At 33.9% G+C, this 25,093-nt stretch overlaps 2 protein-coding genes across 9 annotated transcripts in view; one reads left to right on the top strand and one right to left on the bottom strand.

Annotated features, from left to right (window-relative positions):
- Positions 1-132: 132 nt before the first annotated feature.
- FIG4 (polyphosphoinositide phosphatase FIG4) lies at positions 133-16,485 on the top strand. The gene is made up of 10 exons (XM_072537545.1): positions 133-447; positions 620-827; positions 1,851-2,058; positions 9,259-9,489; positions 9,553-9,836; positions 9,933-10,442; positions 11,490-11,941; positions 13,293-13,561; positions 13,745-13,930; positions 16,161-16,485. Exons 1-10 carry the CDS (start codon positions 373-375, stop codon positions 16,399-16,401), a joined length of 2,664 nt encoding a protein of 887 aa, XP_072393646.1. The 5' UTR covers positions 133-372; the 3' UTR covers positions 16,402-16,485.
- Positions 16,486-19,764: 3,279 nt separating this feature from the next.
- LOC140445440 (uncharacterized) overlaps positions 19,765-25,093 on the bottom strand; it is a 54,105-nt gene continuing 48,776 nt past the window's right edge. For all 8 annotated transcript variants that reach the window (XM_072537503.1, XM_072537473.1, XM_072537495.1 and 5 more), the window contains 3 exons: positions 22,035-22,319; positions 20,244-20,360; positions 19,765-19,988 (listed from right to left, as the gene is read on the bottom strand). In XM_072537503.1, coding sequence (XP_072393604.1) covers positions 19,926-19,988; positions 20,244-20,360; positions 22,035-22,319 — 465 coding nt within the window. In that variant the 3' untranslated portion in view covers positions 19,765-19,925. The remainder of the gene's footprint in view (positions 19,989-20,243; positions 20,361-22,034; positions 22,320-25,093) is intronic.

Here is a 25,093-nt window from a genome sequence, read left to right as displayed (position 1 = left end):
AAAATACATATAGAATGATGATAATAAGGATTCATGGTTATTTTTTATTTAAAACAATCTCCAGTTAAAGATTTTGCTAAAGAAGTTCCTGTTCCTAAGAAGAAATATGAAGAAAAATAGACTTGTCAATTGCGACAGCTAAAAAAACTAAAAACAATATTTGAGGTTAACTAATTGTCAATATTTAGATAAACTTTATAATTTATTTACATTTTAATTAATTTTGATGAATTGTGAAGTATCTATGATTATAGTTTAGGCAGTAAGTTTTGTCCAGGATTCAAAATAAAATACAAAAATGTAGAATTGATTGAATGATATTAACAACAAAGAAATTTTGGAAGTATTGTATTATTAAACAACACCCCCAACATGGATAACAGTGGAATAGTATTTTATCCCATTATAAATTCCATTCAGAGAATGGCTCTATATGAAACCAAAGCAGTAAGTCCTTCTTTATACCTAGAGATAGTTTTGAAGCATAAATTTAAACCGATTTTCAAAATCAACATAGAAAAATTATTTTGTGCTTAGAATATCCACTTGTTACTAATTTATATCACAATTAGCCACACATTGTACAAATATTTACTCTATAGTATTATTTAATTTTTAGAAATTTTATTTGGTTGGTTCGAATAACACACAAACAAGATTTCGTGTGTTGAAGATTGATAGGACTGAAGCTAAAGACTTGGAAATTTACGACGACAAAGTCGAATATACAGCAGAAGAAATACGTAATTTAATTTGTATGATCGAATCTGGAAATAGAAGAGCTGGAGGTGGTTTTTCCAAAGTGATATCAGCATTTGGAATTGTTGGTAAGTTTATCTACATTTTGACACATAAACAGAATTTACCACACAATATTAACAACTTTACTGTCCAATAAAACACATATAGTTCAAAGAACCTAAATGTGCCCCTAATAAGTAAGTTAATGAATCAAATGTAATTCAATGGTAGATGTTATTTTAATCTTAAGATAGCGTTGGAAATGGTAGACTATGAGTACACATATGTTACCATTGGGATAGTCAAGTTGTTAATAGTCAAGTGTACTAACTGTTTAGTATTTTAGTATAGTTATTAGATGATTTTCTAAATATTATTTTTTTAATTTTTGATTCCCTTCTCTATTACCATCCAGGTTTTTATTGCATGGTTTACTATTTTGTATTCATAATTATGCATTATCATTATTAAATTCTTATTTAGTAGGCAGAAAGTTTGTCTGACTACTATTCAGTAACTTTAGGAGTTCCACAGGGTAGCAATCTAGGGCCATTCTTATTTACTTGTTTTATAAATGACCTTTCCGTCAAAAATACTACATATCTTTAATGTTTGCTGAAGACTTTTAGATGGTTAGTGTTATTGGGTTATTACAACAATATGTAGATGCAGATTTCACATAATAAAAACTTTATGAAAGCCATCTTACTACAACATCAATACATAATTTCCCAGAAAAAATCAGTGTATCAATGTAAGGTTTAAAAGTAGAAACACAAAACATTTTAGTATGCTCATCTTGAGTATGTTTTAGTACTTAGTGTCTCGCAGACATATCCTTGAAGAGCTTTAAATATATATCATTTGAACCGAGATGGAAATTGTAGGCAGCTTTATTGGTATATTTTGTTTAAAAATACATTAAAATACAGATATGTCTCATTTTTAAATCATACCTAATCTCTTAATCAAGGTCTAATAGAAATATTTTATTAATCAACTTGTTTATTTCCTTAGACATACAAATATACAGATGTCTTTGTGTTCTTGTTTTTGCTACTGTTTTTCCTCTATCTCACAACTTTTTTACTATTTTGATACTTTTGTAGGATTTATAAAGTTTCTTGAGGGATATTACATCATTCTAATAACCAAAAGAAGAAGAGTGGCTCTCATTGGACATTACACAATATATAAGATTGAAGATACAACAATGGTTTACATTCCACATGAATCTGTGAGAGTAGTACATTCTGACGAATCTCGTTATGTGAAAATGTTTCAGAATATTGATTTAGCTAGTAATTTTTACTACAGGTAAGATTTATTAACATAAATAGTTTTTTAATACGTTTATCTAGTTGACTACTTTAGACTTTTGCCATTGGAAGGCATTTTTTTTAACTTCTTATTCTTCTCTCATTATTTTGCATTAGAATTAAGCTAAATTAAATTAGGAACTTAACTTAGGAATTAGATAATCATACTCCAAACCTTAACTGATTTCTTAAATGTTGTTGTAGGTATTCCAAATAGCTCCAAACTATTGCAGTGCTCATTGGCAGTTTTTAGAAATCTTGTTATGGGTTTATTTTGACCATAGTTTGTAGTATGAATGAATGTTGAAAATCTCAGTATTATAAGTTTTTCTAGTATTAACATTAAAACTTATTAAACTTAGTAACTCTGGATCTTCAACAGATTGATTCATAATCTTATGAAGGAAACATAAATCTGCTTCAGTCCTTCTATATGTTGTGTGTATTGTTGTCTAATAAAACCAATTTTGTAAGCACCTACCCTCAAAAATTTATTTTGAACTCTCTTGGTACTTGTAGATTGAACTAACCTATTCATATTCAACGCTTTAGTTGAAGTTTCATTAATATGATGTTTAAGAATTTAAAAGTATTTATACAATAACAATAATTTACCAACTTCCTTGATCTACAAGAAGTAATATTAAAACATTTTTTTATATCTAAGTATAGCATATATACCTCACACCAACTAGCTAAGCTTTTAAGATCATTTTGTAACAAAGAGGCATCAACTAGGTTATATTCTAGTTGAATATTTTAAGATTTTCAGCAAATATTAGAAAGTTACTACTTTTAGTGACTGATGATATATCATTAACGAATATATTAAATAAGAGAGGCCCAATATGAGACCCCTGAGGAATTCTTAAGGTCATAGATACTTGCTGAGATAAACAATTTATACATTTTATATATTGACACCTTCCAGACACATAACTACTTATCCACTTAAGTATTTTACCTCCAAATCCATAGCCTTGTAATTAACAGATCATGGTTAACTCTATTGAAGGTTTTAGAGAAGTCTGTGATAGCGTCAACCTGACTCTTATGTTCGACTGAATTAGCAATAAAACTAGTATACAATACTAAGTTCATGCATGGAGACTTACCTTTAAAAAAACCATGTTGTTGAACATCAATTAAATCTTTACAATCCCATGTTAACAAATTATTTACAAGACACTCTAATTTCCAGAGATCTTAGTTTAGTTGTCAATCCACCAATTTTTTGATAATAAACTAATAAAGGAGGTGAGCTTATATTATTATATGTTTCCTTATGTCTAGTTTTGTGTGCAGAATTATCATTTTCGCAAATTTCAAACATATCTTATAAATATATCTTTCTCACTTTGTTCTTGACATTTTTTAAGGTTCTCTTTAACTTCATTGAGTTTGTTGAGTTGCTGGGGAGTGAGATCAGAATTTATAAATATCTTTTTTGCTTTAGCAACCTGAATCTAATTTTTTTTTTAAATATTCATTACATCAAAAGAATTTGTTAATACAATTTTTAGGGAACGAGCACCATTTTTGTTTTGCTTACCAAATCTTACAGCTTTGACAACTTTAATATCCTTTTAAGTAATCTCCTTGAAAATTGAGGTCATAGTAGCTAAATCATCTGAAACTGCATTTCTTTTATTCACAGGTTCTGCTAGATTATAAATAATTATTAAGTTTTTTTATTCTCGTTTCAAACACCTCATTTAGAATATCTTCTTGGTTTTTAGAATTCTGTAATTTCATATCATTAACCTCATTCTGCAGTTTTTCAATTAATTTGAACAGGATTCTTCTTCTTTAGGTGCCGTCTTCTTAGCGAAGGTTGGCGATGACCTCTTCCCTATTTTGGGCTTTCCTTATTAAACTTTGAAAGTCTAATCCTATCCAATCTTTGATGTTGCGCAGCCAGGTCATTTGTCGTCTACTCGGGCCGCGTCTGTCTTCTATTTTCCCTTCTATAATAAGCTGAAGAAAGTTATACCTGTCGTGTCTAATTATGTGTCCAAGATAAGACGTTTTACGCTTCTTGACAATTTCTGTGAGTTCACGTTTTCTATTCATACGCCTTAAAACTTCTTCATTTCTAACGCGGTCGGTCCATGGAATTTTCAGCATACGACGAAATACCCACATCTCAAAGCTCTCTAAACGTCGTAACGAGCTGACTGTTAACGTCCAAGCTTCCACGCCGTGTAATAGTACACTATATACATAACACTTTATCATGCGGTATCGTAGGGGCAAATCAAGATTACGGGTAGTGAGTAACTGTCGCATCTTTAAGAAGGTGTTTCTTGCCTGTTCTATTCTACATTTAACCTCTTGTTCTTGATTTAAGGTTTCATGTATCCAACAGCCTAGATACTTAAACTTTTTCACTTGTTCAACTATATTGTTGTTGACTAGTATGTTTATAACTGGTGTGTTTTTTGAAATTACCATTGTTTTGGTTTTTTTTACATTCACTTTAAGGCCGTATAGTTCTCCTTCTCGCACTACTTTGGTTAACAGAATTTGTAGTTCTTCTTCACTGCCAGCAATCAGTACTTGTATCATCGGCATACCTGATATTGTTCACGATTTTTCCATTGACTTTTATTTCTTCTTTTGCTTCATCTAGAGCATGTGCAAAGATGTCCTCTGAGATGTTGAATAATAATGGTGATAGTATACAACCTTGTCTAACTTCTCTTTGGATGTTTATGGTTTCAGTATCAGTTCCTGTAGAGTTCACGTATTGTATTAATGTCGTTTGGATCCAGGTTCTTTTTTTGCAAGCATTCTATTAGCTGATCGTGTTTGACTTTGTCAAAAGCCTTTTCATAATCTATAAAGCACAAATAGACATCTTTTTGTTGATCCCGACACTTTTGCATGAGAACAATGAAACTGAACAAAGCTTCTCGAGTTCCCATACCGTTTCGAAAGCCAAATTGTTCCGGAACCCATATCTTCTTCGCATTTTTTGTAAATTCTGTTATGGATAATTTTTAGAAATAGCTTCAGAATATGGGGCATGAGACTTATTAATCGAAAGTCGTTACATTTTTTTGCGTAGTTTGATTTGGGTATTGGCACAAACGTAGATGTTAACCAATCTTGTGGAATTGTACCAGTCTTGTATATACTGTTAAAGAGTCTTGATAATAGTTCTAAATTGTCTTCTTCCAATCAATCTTGAATAGGATTACTAGATGTAATTCTTCAGTAAGGTAGAGGCACCACTTATGGCCACCTTAAGAACTTTCTTTATTATTTTTCTATTGAGAAACATGTAGGATTTGAATAAAATCTTTCCGCTCAATGCCATTTTGACTTTCGAATCTGCTCTGCTAGGAGATCAACTGATCATAAAGATTCAATTCATACTGAAATTATTATAATGTTTTATATTTTGAACAACAAAAATCCCTACTTTTGGCCATGTGTTTCTACTTTTGGCCATACACTTTCCCCACTTTTGGCCACCCAAGAACTAAATAAAAATAGAGATACAAGTTGATATTTGTGCTTAAATATTTATTGAACTACAAAAATAGGTAAAACAAAATAAATTTATGGTAACACAAATAAGTAAAAAGTATTGAAAATAATAATTAAAACTTTTATAAATAGTACTTATGATTTCATATTTGTTCATAAATGTCTAATTGTCCTGGAAAAATAGTCTTAAATTTTCTTCCTTGTTCCTGGACAATAGGCTCGGGTAGTTTTCCCAAAATATCGCCTTTATCTATACTGCAAACGTCATTTTCTATAGGACAAAACACAGTTTTTTCTTCATTGGCACTTTTGAAACATTGTATCTCATACTCTTCTGATGAAAGGACATCTATAATTTTGGCAACATATTTATATGTTGTCGTCGATCTTTTACCCAGTTGTTTAAATCTGGCAAGCACAAAGTCTCCCCAATTTCAGATCATCGGTATCGTACATTTGAATATTTTCTGGTTCTGGTTCCATGAAGTCAACATCGTCTCCACTACTACCACGTTCCTCCCAGTCTTCATGTTCTTCTGAAGAAGAGCCTGAATCTAGATCGTATTTTTTAGGTTTCGTCGTTTTAAGTTTTGTTGTCTTTTGTTTTTTTCTCGACTTTTTTTTGTGCCTTCATCTGTTTGTTATGCTCTCGAGCCTGTTTCCTTTCTTGCTTTTTTTTTCTTTATCATTTTTAAGTTTCTCTCATTCTTCATGATACTCCACCCACTTATCAGATGTGACAACACTTGGTGTATATTCTTTTTTCCTTTTTTTCTTTGAGTCCGGTTCCTTTTGTTGAGGGTACGGGAGCACATTGTAAAATACTGTTGAAGAAATCGGTTTTTGTGCAAAAAAAATATTACGTTTGACTTCTTCTACCTTATCTGGGCGAAAACTGCTATCCATCACAATATTGCTAGCAGTCGATGTAGTCGGAACTTGATCGGCTAAATAATCAGAATTGGAAGATTCCGAAAACACAGCATTTACCATATTATCATTTGTAGTAGATACCAGGAGACATATATTTGGAAGCATTATGTTCAGAGCATTATTATCAGGTTCTGGATTTTCTCTCGCCAGAACCGGATCTCTCCTTTCGGTTGGTTGAATTTCTACTTCGTTTGCTATTTGAAACCAAATATTGTACAGCGATTTATCTTCAACATTACCTTCCCATTCATGGTTTCTTCTTTTTGTTGTCTTAAATTGGTCCAGGACAACCACATCAATTTTTGATTCTAAATATTTAAGGAAAACTGTGGCTTCAGTGTTAATATCGTTAGTTTGAAACATATCGGATTTTCTCAATATAATTTTACTGTAGTCCACATTATTTTCTGAAAAAGGGTACAGACCTGTGGCTCTAAATCCTGATATTATATTAGAGGTCATTTTTGGATCATCAATCAACTGAGCCAATGCCAATGATTTAGTAATCTCCTGACCATTGTTTTCTATCTTTTATTATATATATATATATATATATATATATATATATATATATATACATGTATATGTATATATATATATATATATATATATATATATATGTCACTACATGTATATTTACATGTAGTGACTTAGTGGGTATGTCCTATGTTTTTAATATTATTTTAATTGTGACGTCTACTTGTTAGTAACAAATTTTTACATGCTTGGTAAGTCAAAAGTTTAACCCTTAAAATCGTATTATGTCTGTCATAAAATGTTTTTTTAGTCAATATTACTTCTTGAAAAAGGCATGGATTTCCTGCCGAAACGTCGAATAAATATATGAAAATGCCTTAGTACCAAATCAAAAATTTTTTTATGAACCTAAGCCCAAGAAAATCCACTAAAAAAATATATATATATATATATATATATATATATATATATATATATTTTTTTATATTTTCGAACATGTTTCCATTTTTGTTTTATAGGCCCAAACACAGAGACGTCTAAAGGCTGGAGGATATGAGTAGCATTAGGGGGCAATGCTATTAAAATTATTTGATTTTCTCTGCAAAATATACTTAAATATAGGGTCGGATGGGATTTATGTCCATCTAAAAAGACAAGAACGGGGAACTCTATTTGAGACTCCTTTAGGTAGGGTACAAAAACGTTTGAAAAATACTCAAAAAAACATTCTGCAGTCATCCAGCCTCTTTCACTTTTCCCTAATCCCCAACCTTTAGGAGCTGCTTTGCATACAGCGGACGGAATCCGGTCATATTTAAAAAGTGTCAAAGGAGGAGCGAATTTTCCTTCTGCATTTACTGTGAAAAGCGTGGTTACATTTACCTTATCTGATGAGGTTCGTTCATCATAGATGTTTTTTCCTCGCGGTCCAATTACAGTACCACTTTTTGGGGCTAAACAAAAACATGTTTCATCCATATTGTAAATCCTTTTTGGATGATCTAAAACACTGGTAGCACTCATATCGCTTAAATTCATACGAACCTCGTCGAACCATTTACGTATTTTCTCTTCAGTTACTGCGCCTCTACCACCGTGAATGTATTCTGCTTTCTTCTGGGACAGTTGCTTGTGCCTGTTAAGGAAGCTGTAATACCATTTTTTTCCTGGACGATCGTTGACAAAAGGAGTTTTAATATTTGACTCTCGAACAAGTTTTTGTACCGAACTCAATAACCCGTCTTTATCAATTGGAAATCCCATCTTTGCACAATTTAATATCCATTCAACTAAGAGGTCTTCAGTTTCTTTTCCCAAGTGAGAATCGAATCCACAGTGCACTGAATCTCTTGGAGACTTTCCGGATATTTTGTTGCGCAAAGTAGTTCTCGGAACTTTAAATTGACGACTGGCTGTGGCCACAGGCATTCCTTCGGATATGGCATTTAATGCTAAATTTAATTTTGAAGGTGAATACTGAAATTTTGGTATTCTTACTTTTTCTACTCTGCTTTTATTATTCTTAAGGGCATTTGGCATTTTCACTAAAAGAAATAAAGTAGCTATATTTATGTAAACATGCTACATTAGTAGAAAAGTAACTTGGCCAAAAGTGGATTTCGTTTACCTATTTGTGGCCAGCAGATTGGCCATAAGTAGGTAAATAGTGATTTTCGGTTTCCACTTGTGGCCACCTTCATTTTTTCAAATATCATACTATTAATTATAATGAAACAAAAAATATAAAATAAAAAGTGTCTATTTACCTTATCTCTCACTTCTAATGAAGAAAAAATAGCATATAGTATTGGATTTAAAACGATGATATCAGATATGTTTCTTAAGAAAATTTGTTAGTTAGCTCGGCACGTGCAACACACTACCACTCAAACATCAATAATGAAATGAATGGATCAGTTAGGTAGGTTTCTGTCACTGTTCCCACTTCCTACATAATTATTTGACATTTTAGCAGCTTCAAGCTTATTGGTTGATGGACGCCATGCTTATTATCCTACGAATCATAGTGAAATGGCCATAGGTGGGGTAGTGGCCTTAAGTGGTGCCTCTACCCTACCTACCTAAACTTTATAGATAAAAAATAAAAATACTTAAAATGTTGAAAACTCAACAAGGTCTAAAAGTTCCATAGTTATGAAAATATTTAACCTTCAAAAAGTATATGATGTGATAGGAAACAGAGAAAAAGATCTAATTTGATTATTTTAACTTTTTCTACTTCTGTACTATATTTTTGAATACCATATTTTACTAACACCATTTCACTTTTTAGTTATAGTTATGATCTGACCCACACCCTCCAACACAACCTCACAAACCCTAAAAGATTTGTAGCAACCAGTGAGTCAGAAGAAAAAGAGTTTAATTTGAGTGATAAGAGCACTGACAATCTCTCTTCTTCTATAATATCCAACTCATCTAGCTCAGATAATGGAGAAACTCAAAATTACGGAGTCAGAACACAACCACATAATAAGTTTGTATGGAATATGCATTTACTAAGGTAGGACCTTATTTAAGCTTGTGAAATCTGCAGTATTTATTTAGCATTTTTCTCATTTTCCAGTGATGCAGTGAAAGCTGAGCTCCATCCTGACTGGGTTCTTTATATAATTCATGGTTTCATCGACCAATCTAATATAAATGTATTTGGGCGCTCTATTTATGTGACACTGATTGCTAGAAGGTCCTGCAGATATGCTGGTACTAGATTTTTAAAACGAGGTGCAAATTTTCAAGGCGATGTAGCCAATGAGGTGGAAACTGAGCAGATGGTCCATGACTGTAGTATATCGTATTTTAACAAGAGTCATTTTACGTCCTTTGTACAGATGAGGGGTTCTATTCCAGGTAAGTTGTCAATTCATTTTTTCTTTTTATATTGTTTCCTAAACAACAGTGTGTTTTTCTAACCTATCTACTCACATATGTTTTACATTTTTTTAGGACACTGGAAACAGGAGATGGGAAAGATGGTCGCCAAACCGGCTATAACCATAGACTTCTACGATCCGTTCGCAGAAACAGCAGGCGCTCATTTTAACGAACTTCTAAAGAGGTACGGTGCACCTATAATAATACTCAATCTAGTCAAACAACACGAACGCAAAAAACAGGAGCGCCTACTCAGCGACGAGCTCAGCTCTGCCATAAAGTATCTCAACCAGTTTCTCCCGGTGGAACACCAGATCATCTACCAGCACTTCGATATGGCGAGGAAAACCAAAGCCAATGGCAACGTGATGGGACACCTTGCCGAAATCGCCAAGAATGCTGTCATGAAAGTGGGGATTTTCCACAACAAGCCCAAGTTTTATAACCAGAAAGGAAATACTGTTGTAGGACAATACCAGAATGATTTTGGTAGCTTGCAGACTGGGATCATTAGGACCAATTGCGTGGACTGCTTGGATAGGACCAATACTGCTCAGTTTGCTATTGGAAAGTGTGTTTTAGGTATGATGTTTTACTATGAATTTCACAAAAATAATATAGAACTTTTAACTAAGTGGTATCAATTTTTTCTAGTATACTTTGTTTCGCATACGTACTAATTTTCGTGCAGATTATTTATTTGTATTGTCACTCAGCATTGCTTGAAAATTTTGATTGACTGTATTTTTTCAGTATCTCGATGAGTATACAGTGTGCCCGTAAAGTATGGAATAAATTCGATGTTTCCTAAATGAAAAGCCTTTTTAAAAAAATCTAAAACACGTCGATTTTTAAATTTAATGTTTTACATTTTACAATAAAATTTCATTTTACAAGGTGATACACATTAAGGTGATGACGTCATCGGCTCTTGCTCTTTTTTTAAATCTAACACCCTATATTTTATGACATTTTTAGCGATTTTTATCGATAAAAATGAGCTGATTCCAAAAAAAAGTATAATACTGGGGGTCTAATGAATATAATTTGAAAGATATGCGATTCGAAAATAAATTATTTATTATCAATTGCAAAAAAGTAGCCTTCGACTAGTTTTTAGTGAAATAGTAAATAGTAAATATTTTTTATAACGTTCAATAACAGTTAAGTAGTACAATAATTGTATTAACTCGTGAATGTTCTGTATTATTGCTTAGAATTAATTTCATTTAGGAAATATCGAATTTATTCCATACCTTACGGACACACTGTATGTTGCTAATATTTTATAACAAAAAACAGAAGTACTCGTATTAGTATTAAAATATGTCCATACAACACTTTTTCGCTGTTTATTTTTTTATTATTTTTTTTTTTTAAATGATGCATATTATAAAGACTGCTTTACATATCACAAAGACTGATCGTTATTTAATTTATGATTTTTGAGATTTAACTTCCAAACTTAGGGAAAGGCATATACGACGATCGTGAGGATTTTATTACTTAGGTTGCTCTCATATAGAATCTTTCCATTCCCGAGAGTGTTCTTAACTCACAGCTATATGTCAACCAATAAACACAGTGTTAGTAACTTTTAATGTTTTATTATCACATTTGTCTTTCTAGGTTACCAATTGTGTGCTCTAGGCATTTTGGATACTCCTAACCTCGAATTCGATACCGACTGTGTGCGCATGCTGGAATCTCTTTATGAAGATCACGGAGATACGCTAGCTCTCCAATATGGTGGTTCCCAATTAGTCCACCGAATTAAAACCTACAGAAAGACAGCGCCATGGACGTCGCAAGGCAACGACATCATGCAGACCCTTAGCAGATACTACAGCAATACCTTTTCAGACGCAGAAAAACAGAACGCCATAAACCTCTTCCTGGGCTTGTTCCAACCCGAAGAAGGCAAGCCACAGATATGGGATTTCACCAGCGATTACTACTTCCATCACAAACCGATCCTTTTTAATCTGAAACCGTTGACGATGTGGTGGGATGGAGGGGTATTAAAGAGTCTGCCGTATGCGTACAACGATCTAACTAAGGCTTGTTCAGAACTAATTCAGGTATGTATAATAATATTCTGTAATAAGAAAAAGTTCCCAAAAAAACCAACGAAAACACCACAAAAACTTTTGATTTACCTTAATTCTTTGAAGATGGCACATTCTTACTGCCACACGATTTTTTGAAAAGTAAAAACATTCCAATGGTGCTAAATCAGGCATAGAATAGGCGAAAAAACATTCCGAACTGCAATAATTGTATTAGGAGAACCGTAAGTTTCAATTTAAATCATTTAAAAATTGAAAAATGAATACAATTTTTCGCTGGAGTCAATAGATTTTGAAGTCTGGGCATTTTATATTATCTTGTCCTATAGCTCCAATTTTTTTTTCAATAATTTTATGATTTCCTCATTATTCAAAAAGCTTTCTCCGCTCAAGAGGTCTTTTAATTGAGTGCTGGGTTCGGGAGTTGGTTTGGTGAGTCATAATGTCCCATCCAAACAACATGATTGAGTCCAAAGTGAGTACAGGGTCTGGCATTACCATAAAGTAGTGATACTTTATCAGTCAGCATTCCTCTTGAAAAGTTTTATTAAACGTGGCATGCAGTTATAGACAATCTTGTTGCACAATATCTTCCAAAACTACTGACGACATCCCATTCCTCTCTCCATCGTGTAACACACAGTAAACCATGCTGGAAGTAGTCTTAGGGCACTGATATATTTTGTGTATCGAAGGCACCGTTGCTCAGTTGTTGGAAATAATGAGCGGGATCGTTTAGGGAACCAGCAAAGAGAGAAAAAAAAGGACGGGGAGCGAACGGTTGTTCACAAATTTCACTATATAAAAATGGTATAGTTAACATAGTTATATATTTTATACAAATTCATATATATGTACAAGAATAACGAAAGGAAATCTTTGGAACGGATTAACAGCATTTCAAAATAAATAACCTTGCAATAAAATAGCAAAGTTTTATATGTATATAAAGAGAATGTGAAATTAATGTTTAGTTAATCATATTCACCTTTAATCATGATTAAAATTGCAAGAAATATGGGATTCGTTTACATTAGAATTTTGTCAGAACTTGGTAAAAACTATGCCTCGAAGAATTGCGGATGTCATTAAAAACAAAGGGGATGTAACTCAGAGGTAAACTTGCAATTCTATGCGTTTTTTTTTAATTTATTATTATTTTGTTTAATCAATAGTTTTCATTACGTTATAAAATATTTTCTATAATTAGGAAATTCAAAAATGTTCGATGCATTAAAACTTCAAAATTTACGCTGCGCGTTTATTTTTGTTCTCTAAAATTTAATTTTCTTATCAACCTAGCGTTGGGCCAACTGATATGGGAAGGGGCTCGCAGTATTTACTTACATACTTATATTTCCAGGTCCATTCTCAGGACGCCGAGATGATTGACTCATTCGTTGAATACTACAGGCCGTACGAGTTGACGATGCTTAGCGATGTGTTTGCCTTAAAAGTCCCAAACTCAATAAGAGATTTCATGCCTAATTTTACCACCAACTACAGCCCTTTTACTGTAAGAGTGCGACCGGTGAGAAGGCGAGAAGAGGGCAACAGTAAGACTGCGCCGATGAAGAATCCATCACTTACTGGTCAAAGTTCCACTTGTTCGTCAACAGCTTCCAGTACAAGGTAAATGCTGTTTTACTATTTTTTCTTTAAGTTATCTGTTGTGTAAGTATGAAGTGCCTTGTTTTATTATTTTTTACATACTGATACACAACAGCAACTTACTATTAACGTGAAACATATCTATTTATTTCAAGTTTGCCTCTTACTGCTGTTTGATTTAATGATTGTTATTTTTATGCATAGTTCTAGTTCAGATGAAGAGACTGTGGACGAAGAGGAAAGTTCCAACACAAACGACTCATTAGCAGCTTCTTCGAAGGAGAGCAGCCCGGAACCTATAACTTTTAAGTCACTGTTTCCATCTATGAAGGAAGTTTATGGTACTGAGCTGAAAAAACCGAACCCAGAAGATATCCATATGTACAAAAAGTATGTATCAGTTTTTATTGTCGTTATGTTATTTACGTAGGTATTTTATATTCACGTAGATGATGAGAAATATCGAATATAATCTATCAATTAAATATCGAATATTATATTCATCAACATACAATAAAAATAAGCTGTTAAATTTGCCTAACTCCAATTTACCAAATATACAACAGCACTGCTTAAGAAGTAGTCGCGGTATTGCAAACATACAGTGTGTAAAAGCCAAATGGAATAAATTCATTATTTGGGTTACTGTACATATTTATAAAAAATCCCGAAACACGTCAAATTTAAATTATAACTTGACATTCTTTAACTTGAAAATGCAACCCCTACCTTCAACCCCCTTAGAATGACAGGTACAACCCCCCATTTTTAAAATAGGAAGTATAGGCTAGGTGATATATCGTTTGAAAGGTCTTTGTTGTTGTTGTTGAAAGGTGTTTTAAGTTTATTAAGATTAATTAAGATAAAATAAATTAAAATCATGTGGTTACCGAAATTCGCTACAATACAATCAAAAACTAAAATGCAATGCAAAACGTAATAAAATGTAGAACACGAAAAAGAACTATGAATGTTAATGAAGTAGATATTCAAAATGTTCACCGCGAACGTCTTGGCAACATCCTAATCTCAAATAAAACTGTCTTCTAACATTATTTAACATAACAGGCGTGATCGACCTAATCGCAAGCGTTATTCGTTCTTTTAAGTCATTTAAATCAGAAGGTTTGGTTTTGTACACATGGCTCTTCACATATCCCCATAAAAAGAAATCTAATAATGTAAGATCAGGTGATCGCGCTGGCCATTCAATCGATCCTCGCCTCCCTATCCACCGATTGGGAAATATTGTATCGAGGTACTGCCGGATATTAAGTTGGTAATGTGGTGGTGCTCCATCCTGCTGAAACCATATCGTATTCGCTGGAACTTGAGGGTTTCCTGGATCAGGATATAAATTTGCCAACGTTGGAATGACATCATTTTGAAGTAGTGCCAAATAATTGTTGCCATTCAAGTTGCCCTTAAAGAAAAAAGGGATCAATGATATTGTTTCCTACAATCCCTGCCCAAACATGAACCTTTTGAGGGTATTGAGTGTGTTCTTCTCTCATCCAGTGAGGATTTTCCGTGGCCCAGTAACGGCAATTTTGCCGATTAGCATGACCGTTAAGTGAAAAAGTACACTCATCAGAAAACATAACGTCTTCTAATTGGATAATATTGTTATCCAACATGTCGATCATTTGCTCACAAAAAAAAGTTCTATCAAAATCGTCTTCCATGAGCTCCTGAGTAGGTATCATCTTATAGGGATGCAATTTATTTTCTTTTAATATGTCTACTATCGATGTATGGCTAGCATTGAATGTAGTGGATGCCTGTCTACTCGATGTATGTGGATTTTCCTGAAACTCAAGCAACACATCTAATTTGAGTTCATCACTCAGTGCATTGGCAGCTGCTTTTTTTATCTGCCTTACATGACCAAACTCGCGAAACTGCTTCTCTATTTTACTTATTGTTCCTTGGGATATAGGCGGTAAATTAGGAAATTTCTCATGAAATAGGCGAGTTACTTCCTGTTGTGTTCGGGTGTTATCTCCGTAACCAATTATTTGTAAAACTGTTATTTTATGCATTTCCGTTAATCTAACCATTTTTCAGAATTGAATTGAACGAACTTTTTACTTAAATTAAAATACTGACAACTTAAATAAAACAATTTACTAATGCGTGTTAAAATAACGTTGCCACGGAAATTCTTTAACGTTTTTTAATGGTTACCATCTAAAAACCACATTGCTATGGTTTTTGTTCACTTTCTCATTATCAAGACCTAAACGGGAAATAAGTTTTGAGTATATTTTAGCGAATTTCGGTAACCACATGATTTTAATTTATTTTATCTTAATTAATCTTAATAAACTTGAAAGCGACAACATTTTTGAATGGAGAATGAAAAGACCTTTCAAACGATATATCACAAGCCTATACTTCCTATTTTAAAAATTGGGGGTTGTACCTGTCATTCTAAGGGGGTTGAAGGTAGGGGTTGCATTTTCAAGTTAAAGAATGTCAAGTATAATTTAAATTTGACGTGTTTCGGGATTTTTTATAAATATGTACAGTAACCTAAATAATGAATTTATTCCATTTGGCTTTTACACACTGTATATGATATCCTCCATATTTTTTAAGGTTCAGTTTTTTATTGCAGATATGTTCTTATCGGTAAGAAAGCCAACGGTACCGCCAAAAACGTCTTCCAGTCGATAACTGTGAATCAAAAAATGCTACACGAACTGTCTACAGATTCGGTGTTTCAAGTTACTCCTCCCAAGGTGTCTGAGGCGTCCATTGACATTTATAAAAAGTATATAGAAGTCGGGAAACATGGCGGTTTTCAGCCAACACGAAGTGATTTGTTGATATATGAGAGATATGCTAATTATAAGTAAAAGTTTATAGTGTATAAGTATTGTGTATTATGACTGTGATGTATATGAATGATTATTTGAAAATATATAGAATATGTTTTGTTTTTTAATATTTCCTGTAAGGTTGTGTGAACATACACGTAAATTCTTAAGCGACGCGACGTATGCCCAATGTAGCAATGTTTTTCAATAGGCTTTTGAAACAGATAAAGCTCTACTGGTAAGTATAATATAAGAGGGAGTATAGACCAAATAAAGTTGAATTCTTAACGTCCTTTCTTGGACATTTTATAAAACCCAAACTTTGGCTTAGGTACGTTTATGATACTTTTAGAATCTGGACACATGGAGAAGAAAAACTAAAGGTATTTTTAGAACACATCAATAATATCCACCATAAAATCCAGTTTATTATGGAACTGGAAGAAAACGAAGAACTACCATTTTTAGATGTGTTAATAATAAAGAAGGAAGACAGGCACTTAGGACAATCAGTATACCGAAAACCCACACATACCGACAGATATCTACATGCCGATTCATATCATCTGTCATCCTGCACAATTACATTCAGTCATTAAAACCCTGATGACACGATCCGAAAGACTGTTGGACCAAGAACATAAAAATAAAGAAGTGCATAATGTGAAAATAGCGGTAAGAGAAAACGGCTTCTCAACATATACCATTGAAAAGGCTCATAATGCTCAAGAAAGAATAAAGGACCCAACAGACGACGCAAAACTGATTGCAAAAACTGTTCTACCATATGTAGGGTACAACAGTAAATAGGGAGGGTGTTAAGAAAACACAAAATAAAAACAATTTTAATACCGACAAAAAAATCTCAACTATTTTACAATCAGCCAAAACAAAAATATCGTTAGAAAATCAAGGAGTATATGAGATTCAATGTAACCGAAGAATCAATGTGAGAAGAATATCGAAAGGAGAGAAAAACGTCGTCCTTGCACAACATGTCTCAAACACAGGATATGGCTGAACCAAACTACCATGCTAGCTAACATTGAAATTAAAAGAAAACGCGAAATCAGAGAATCCATAGTTATAGAAAAAAATCCCAACAGTCTAAACCAAAGAGATCATTATCACAAATGGACCATGGAAAAGGGTATTAAAGAGAAAGTCAAAAATACATCAGGCTACAAGACCGACCAGTAGGACTCCTATCTATACACGGACAAGACCAATCACAACAAGCCTTACTAGGAACTGTTCGAGAGAAGAGCGCCTCGATTAGCTATATAAGTAACCGCATCGACCATGAGCTGTATCTCTATGCAGATGACACTGCCCTCCTCACTACAGCGAACGGCTATTTTCCAGAGAGAACCTTTAGAAGAGCACAAACTCTTAAACGGTATCGAGGAATGGTGCAATATGTGGAGAGTTACTCTAAACGTTGCAAAAACACAAACAATTGTGTTCCGCAGCTCTAAAATATCGTCCGGAATCATTCGCAACAGCGATGATCAATTTCCCCTGTATCTGATGGGACAAAGGCTCGCTACTACTAGCCTGACAGCTTCCTATCTGGGTGTCCTATTCAATAGGACACTCAGCTGGGAACTTGATCTAAAGGCAACTTTAGATAGGGTCAGAAATCGAGCCCGACTCCTATTACCACTTACTTTTGGAAAAACTCTCATTCACACTTATAAAACATTTATTCGACCCGTTATAGAGTATAAGTCCAACTTATATTGCCTTCTTAAATACCATCAAAAGAAAAAGCGGAGCGCAGTATTCTGCGTAGTGCTTGCAGAAAACGTTGGTATTTACCATCCCGTGAAATCCATGATACAGCAAATGTTACTCCAATCGTCGAGAAAATAAAATCTCTCAACAGAAACTTTACTCTCAAAACCATAAACGGCCCCCCATCCCAAACCCAAGACACCCTAAAAAGTTCCTGCACTTTCCGTAGTCACGTAAAATCCCGGAAGCCCAAAAACAATAAAAGTTCACTTCCCGTCCATTCTAAAGCAGGCATGCATTGACGAACTTCCGGAGGAATACGCTGACATCCTCGAAGCTACTCCAATAGCTTACAGTACCCATCTTTAACTTCAAATCCCTTTTCCATACCCCGGACAGGGGGAGATTGGTTTTTTGCGGTTTCACAATCTCACTACTCAACGATACCTGTCCGTCCCTGAGAAAATAGCCGCAACTATTTTCTCACCTGAGCCGGCAATTGCTGGAACCGTCTATCGAACTCCGAGGAGGCCTGGCCGTTAGCGAAAGTGGCCAATTACAGAATTATAGTGCAATACAATAGTTCTGAAGTTGGTCGCAATCACAAAAACGGCTTGCAGGAACAATGGTTACTAGAGAACACGATTTTAGCCTCTGGCGACTCAGACTCGCACACATTCAACATTTAAACATATTCTCACTAATCCAACAGTGAAAGGGGCCCTCTTTCTGCTACCGAAGCATCCTCATCACCGGGGACCCCCGGCCGACTGCAGCCCCCGTTACTTAACACGGGATCTGCGGTCGGACGGGGAAAATCTAGGTGATTTGACGGAGCCAAGTAACATCGAAATGGTAGCGTCCATCACTGTTGGGTTAAACACGCATACATAATCACACTGGGCAAAATGCGACAAGTTGACTCTCAAAAGCTGAGGGCCTCCGTTGGCGAGCAGGCTCGACCGCAAAATTATAGTGCAATACATTGGTTTTGCGGTCGAGTACAAGCTCGAAAATGACACAGGAACAATAGTAACTAGAGACCCTACTCTGTCGCATCTAGCTCCAAAAACACACACACCCTCTCTGGAAAGAACATCACAATTCAGACAAGCCTTTCACCTCTGACTCCATCTCAACAGCCTCCAAGTTGTTCCACCAGAAGAAGAACGCTAACGCCCCAGCGGGTTTTCGGACTGTTTGGCTTTTTGCTTTTCTCAACACATTTAATGCAAGCCTGAAGAGGATCAAACGATCCTAAACGGGTACAAATTGTTCATTCCTTTTCGAAATAAAGCTACCCTATCCCACAAAATGAACGTTGACTGACTGACCATGAGAGTCAGTTTTTCCCGAAATCCAAACTATATATTGGGTTCATTAACAAGTTCTTAAGACGTTTTGCCTTTAGTGTATCAAACAATTCGAATACATTAGATGACAAGAGATACAAACAGACTAATTATTATTTTATTATATATAGATTAATTATGTAAGTCAACATGATGATTGAAACAACACTTCTTGTGGCAATTTCCTATTATTGGCAAACAGCTATTACTAGAACAGAGAACAGTGAAATTTTCAACTAATTGAGCTACCAAAGCACACAATTGGTATGTATTGTATTAAAATAACGATTTTATAAAAAAACTTAGAATAAAATTTTATTTTATATAAAAAATATTTTTTATTACATTTAAAAAATCACAATGGCACACGGTCCCTTAAACTTGACCGTTATATTATTACAAAAGTAATATATATATATATATATATATATATATATATATATATATATATATATATATATATATATATATACCTCAGTGTGGCATTGATAATTTGTCAGCTATATAAACTCCCAGGATTAGTACCCCTTTGCCAAGCTGAAACAAAAAAAAAACGATAATTAAGAAGGAGTCAACAAAAATGTTATAATATGTTGTCAACAACTCACAAAATTTATATAGCTCGAATTAACAAATAAAAGAAATAAATTCTTGAATATTCTTCCGGTATTTTATTCGGTTTTATAATTTTTTTTAATTCATTATTTATATATAACAATAGTGTTTTCTTCATGTGCAATTATTACTATTAAGAACACTGAAATAAATAGAAATTAAAAGAAATCTACACACCTCTATAACTGCCATAATATAGCATTGGGACTTTAGGATATTCTCGTGCCACCAAAGATCCCGGCTAACTAAATCCAAACAGGAACTCGTGTAGTATGCTTTTGATGTACAATTGAGCTAAAATGGAAAATAAAAAAAGTTTAATTTAATTTACAATGCTGGTAAATTGTAGAACAATAATTATAGTAATTTATTGTGGTAGAATAATAAACTGCGACATTATAGAGGGAATAAATTACTACACTTCATTTAGCGAGCGAATTACAAATAGATCAACAAAATCACGTGAACAGTGAAGGGAAAATGGTCAGGAGGCTTGAAACACTCCAACGGTGTTATGAAAAAAGTTATAGAAAATGTATTTTAATACAAAATTAATTCTTTGGTGACCTTAACAATAAACTTTTTTCAACAGCTTGTACGAGCCCAGAGATATTGTCTGCAATTGTAGGACAATTATTGGCCAAAGTCACCAATAATTGGATTAGGTCTTTAAGAACTTGATCAGGTAACAAATGCATCTTCTAGACAAATAATAGGTTTTCTTCAGCTGGGATCCAACGTAGTTTAGTCGGTTGTTTGCCACCAGTGTTGCTGGTAAAAATTTTAGTTAGTTCGTTAATTCATACAATGATAAAAATTACAACACAACTTCGTTAGACCACTCCATAATAAAATTACTATGACACTGACCATACCAGACCCTAGCCGCGTCGGAAGGATTAGAGGGGTAAGTACCTGCTGCACATCGGCTTCCCACCTTCCTTTGTACCGTGTTTATTTACCGACAAATGACGGGACTGCCCGCGCCGACGATAAATCGACAGTTTTGCCCTATCTCACGGATCGTAACACACAAATATAGAAGGAAAGATCGGTATTTCATATTGCGTTGGGTCCCGTCTTTAGATTTTGTCTTTTTATTATCTATTTTCTATTTCTCTTCGCCAACTGTAAACCGGTAAAGAACGCTGCCGCATGTTCCGTTGGATCCCGGCTTTAAAAGCCTAAATCTGTTGGACTAAACATCGATGTCGAATGTCAAAACAGCAATAAGAATCCTGGAAGAACATCGACATTCATAATCAATACTCATCTATCAAGATATAGAACATCCACCCTCTATCGTTCTCACAAAACATTGTGTCACCATTTTGTCCTTTAGTATTAGTTATTAAGAATTGGCAGATCTTTACAATTATATCTGTATGTGCGATAATTCTTGAAGAAAATGTTCTAGAATCTTGAAATTTGTTACATAAGTTCTTCTTGGTTCGTGTAAAAACGCTTTTGAATGTAGGGCCAATAGGTTAAAGGTCACCAAAGTTATAGGTAACTCAAAATAGACAAGACGTGAAGCCTTAAAATTTGGTATCTAGTTTCTTTGGTACATAAACACGTTATGTGTCTAATTTGGGCTAAAAATGTACAGAATTTGTACAAACGGACACCCAATATTGTTCACTTGCATTAGATCCATAGACGTGTGATGTGGAAGTAAGTTTCAATCACCCGAAATGGCTGAAGCATCAGAAGTGTATAATCTAATATAACAGATAAGTTGTAGGTATCTATTTCTAAGAACCCACAACAGTTTTTTAACTTACAATGCAATATTTTAACTATTTTTAGAAACAAAATAATTCAACAAACAAATATATCTAACAGAATTTTAATTCTTAATTAAGTTTTCTCATTAGTTTCGATTTTTTGCATATACGACACTTAAGTCATGGCTATTTAAACTTTTTTATTAGTTCCAAAAATGTCAAATTACGTAAAAATACTTACATTATCACAGCAAGAACTTGGAATATCTAAACCTATAGAAGACCAATCATGGTAGTTTGAAATTCCACAGCACTCGAGACGTTGTTGCATGTTATTCCAGGTCTTCTGATGGTTTTTACTGCTGTTGAATTGTTGAAATGAATGGCTCACTGATTTGTTCAAATCGGGAAGATCGAAAGAATTAGTTACATGTGTTTCTCCATTAGCATCCTCGATGCTGTATAAGAACCCTATGGTTGACCCGACTATCACTAAGATACTAGTTAAAATTATTATACCTAATAACTAAAAACAATTCATTTAAGTCCCAGTAAAAAGATAAGTACGATCATTTAATTTAATAAAACACTGAAAACGATAAGTACCTACCTATATTTAAACAACTGTATTAAAAAATTAATTTTGTGTTATTAGAATAGAGTAGAAGAAAATATTGCTTGATTTTATAAATCAAATAATCACGTAATTTGTGAAGCATGTTTATTTATAATCGAATTGATGGAAAATATAGGAGAAAATAAGTATTTAAAAAAAGGGAGACATGGTTGTGTAATGTTGTCATTGCTGTTCAAGCTATTCTTAGATTTTATTTATTTTTAGTAAAATTATGGAAGAATTTGGACATATAGGCGACATATAGCAGTTTTTAGCAGCAAGATGACTTGACCTTGTAGCAGTCTCTATACTCTAGAGCTAGCTTTTTTCTTCACATAAACATATAAAAGTGGTAAATTCAGTTTAGCGAGTCTGTTGGTATAGTTCTCATAGCTTTTTTGACATATAAGCATTTGAAAGCAACTAAGCAGTCGAGTTATCTGTGAATTTTGTGTTTTGTTCTACTAAACCACTAACCATAGGTTATCACGGGCCTTATTACCATATAACTTAGGTTTAACTCCCATTTTTTTTAGACAGTCGCCTACATCTTCCAAGTCAGATTGCACCCTTCTCTTTATCCTAATCTAACCTTTTAGATGTGTAGATTTCACGTCCGCTGCTGGTCAAACATTATATCTAAATATTTGGCCTAACTTGGAATTTCCACTCCTCGATAGAAAGTGTCATTGTAGTTCTCCTTTTATTAAAGGAGACAACTGTTTTTTGAAAGGTGACTATTATTTTGGCAAAATATATTTTGACCACGATTGTCAGGTCGTCTGCATAGGCAATAGAAATCTTGCCTGGATGGCTCAGCAGTAGTGAAGATATTACCACATCCTACCCTCGCCTTAATAGTGGCTTCACTTCATGAGGATACAATAATTCTATTTGTTGATAAGGCTAGGGACCTTTCTTCTAAGCGCTTCTGTCCTCGAAAAGAAGATGTTGTTAAACGCTTCTTTCACGTCTAGAAACACCACTATCGTTTTGTCAACGACGTTATGACTCTGTAAGATCATAGACAGTTAACTTTTTCCCTATGCGAAGTATATTGACAAAGAACCGACCAGATGTAAAATAACAATTGATGGCATCAGTATTGAACAAGTAATGGAAATAAAATACCTCGGAATTACACTGTCTAGCTATGGAGACCTGGACAAAGAAGTGAGAGATCAAGTACAAAAGCAAATACACTGGCAGGATGCCTTAATAACACTATATGGCGAAACAGGCACATTATCACTGAGATGAAGTCAAGAATTTATAAAGCCAGTGTAAGACCAATAATGACATATGCCTCAGAAACAAGACCCTACACAGCCACAACGCAAAGGCTACTGGAAACAGCAGAGATAAGAGTACTGAGAAGAATTACAGGAAATACGCTGAAAGATCGGAAAAGAAGTGAAGGCATTGGAAGAAAATGTAACGTACAGTGTATAAATAAATGGACACAAAATAGAAAAAAAGAATGGAATAACCACATAAGCAGAATGGAGGAGACCTGTATCATCAAAATAGCAAGAGATAAGTCATCAATCGGCAGAAGAAGTATCGGACGACCGCCAAAAGATGGAGTGGCAACCTTCCATAGAGGTAATAATCCGCCAATGAACAATCAGAATTGCTTATAAAGAAGAAGAAGGTGTACATATCCAATAAGTTTTCCATCGTTCTTGCTAGAGTGGGAGATAGTGAATTGGTTATTATGGAAGACAGGGAGTGTTTGACTCTCTTTTATATGCAATAAGTGCTTGTAAAACTGCATACAACTCTGCAGTGTATGACGAAGTAATGAGTTTGAATTTAAATTTTAAGGACGTATTTGGTGTGGGGATGGCTGCACCAACACCGTCTGATGATTTGAATGCGTCATCTTATAGTGATTTTGATAAGTTTTCATTTCTTTCATCTCTTTAACAACTCTAATGGTCCCTATATTTTCCCTTTTCCCATATTATGGTCCCATTCCATCATCATCATTATCATCATCATCACTGGCTCGACAACCCTTTTTGAGTCTTGGCCTGTTCCAGGATTCTTCTTCATTCTGATCTGTTTCGTGCTTTTTTTATCCAGTTTTTTATTTTTAAGGTTGTTATATCATTTTCTATTTGTTCTAAGTATCTCAGTTTCGGTCTTCCTCTTGTTCTTTTTCCTACTGGCATCTGTTTGAATATTTTGTTTGGTATTTCGCCTTCTTCCATTCTTTCTACATGTCCTATCCAACGCAGCCGTCCTATTTTAATGAATGTTATAATATCCAGATCCTGGTATATTTTGTATAGTTCAGAGTTGTCCCATTCCAAGTTTACCTTTATAGTCTTCCCAGTCCATCTCTCTTAGGTTTCTGAACATTTTTGTCATCAGATATATGAAGAGCCGAGTTTGGCTGTAAACAGAACACTTCTAATGTAATATCAGTTCTATATGATATCGCATGCTTGTCCACTTCAAAATGTATTATCCAATTCTTCAATAATTCACACTACCATATTATAACTAGTTAAATCGAATACATATCACACGAATAAATAAACTGATGTTATTAATATCACCTTAAAGAGAAAATGAATTGAGAAAAGACCAAAAAAAGACTATCTTGAATGCCCTGTCTTGTCTTTTTCAAAATATGTTTTTGTCTAAATATTTTCAGTGCTTTATAAACCATATAA

Source organism: Diabrotica undecimpunctata, chromosome 1, assembly GCF_040954645.1.
Source record: "Diabrotica undecimpunctata isolate CICGRU chromosome 1, icDiaUnde3, whole genome shotgun sequence".
NCBI lineage: Eukaryota > Metazoa > Arthropoda > Insecta > Coleoptera > Chrysomelidae > Diabrotica > Diabrotica undecimpunctata.
The sequence above is the reverse complement of the archived record's forward strand: the minus strand, read 5'-3'. Positions and strand labels throughout refer to the sequence as shown.

Excerpts from the sequence above, each read along its gene's own strand:
- FIG4 (XM_072537545.1), top strand. The coding sequence starts at position 373 with ATGGATAACAGTGGAATAGTATTTTATCCCATTATAAATTCCATTCAG. Across the intron at positions 828-1,850 it reads ATCAGCATTTGGAATTGTTG|GATTTATAAAGTTTCTTGAG; the intron begins GTAAGTTTATCT and ends ATACTTTTGTAG. Across the intron at positions 9,837-9,932 it reads GATGAGGGGTTCTATTCCAG|GACACTGGAAACAGGAGATG; the intron begins GTAAGTTGTCAA and ends ACATTTTTTTAG.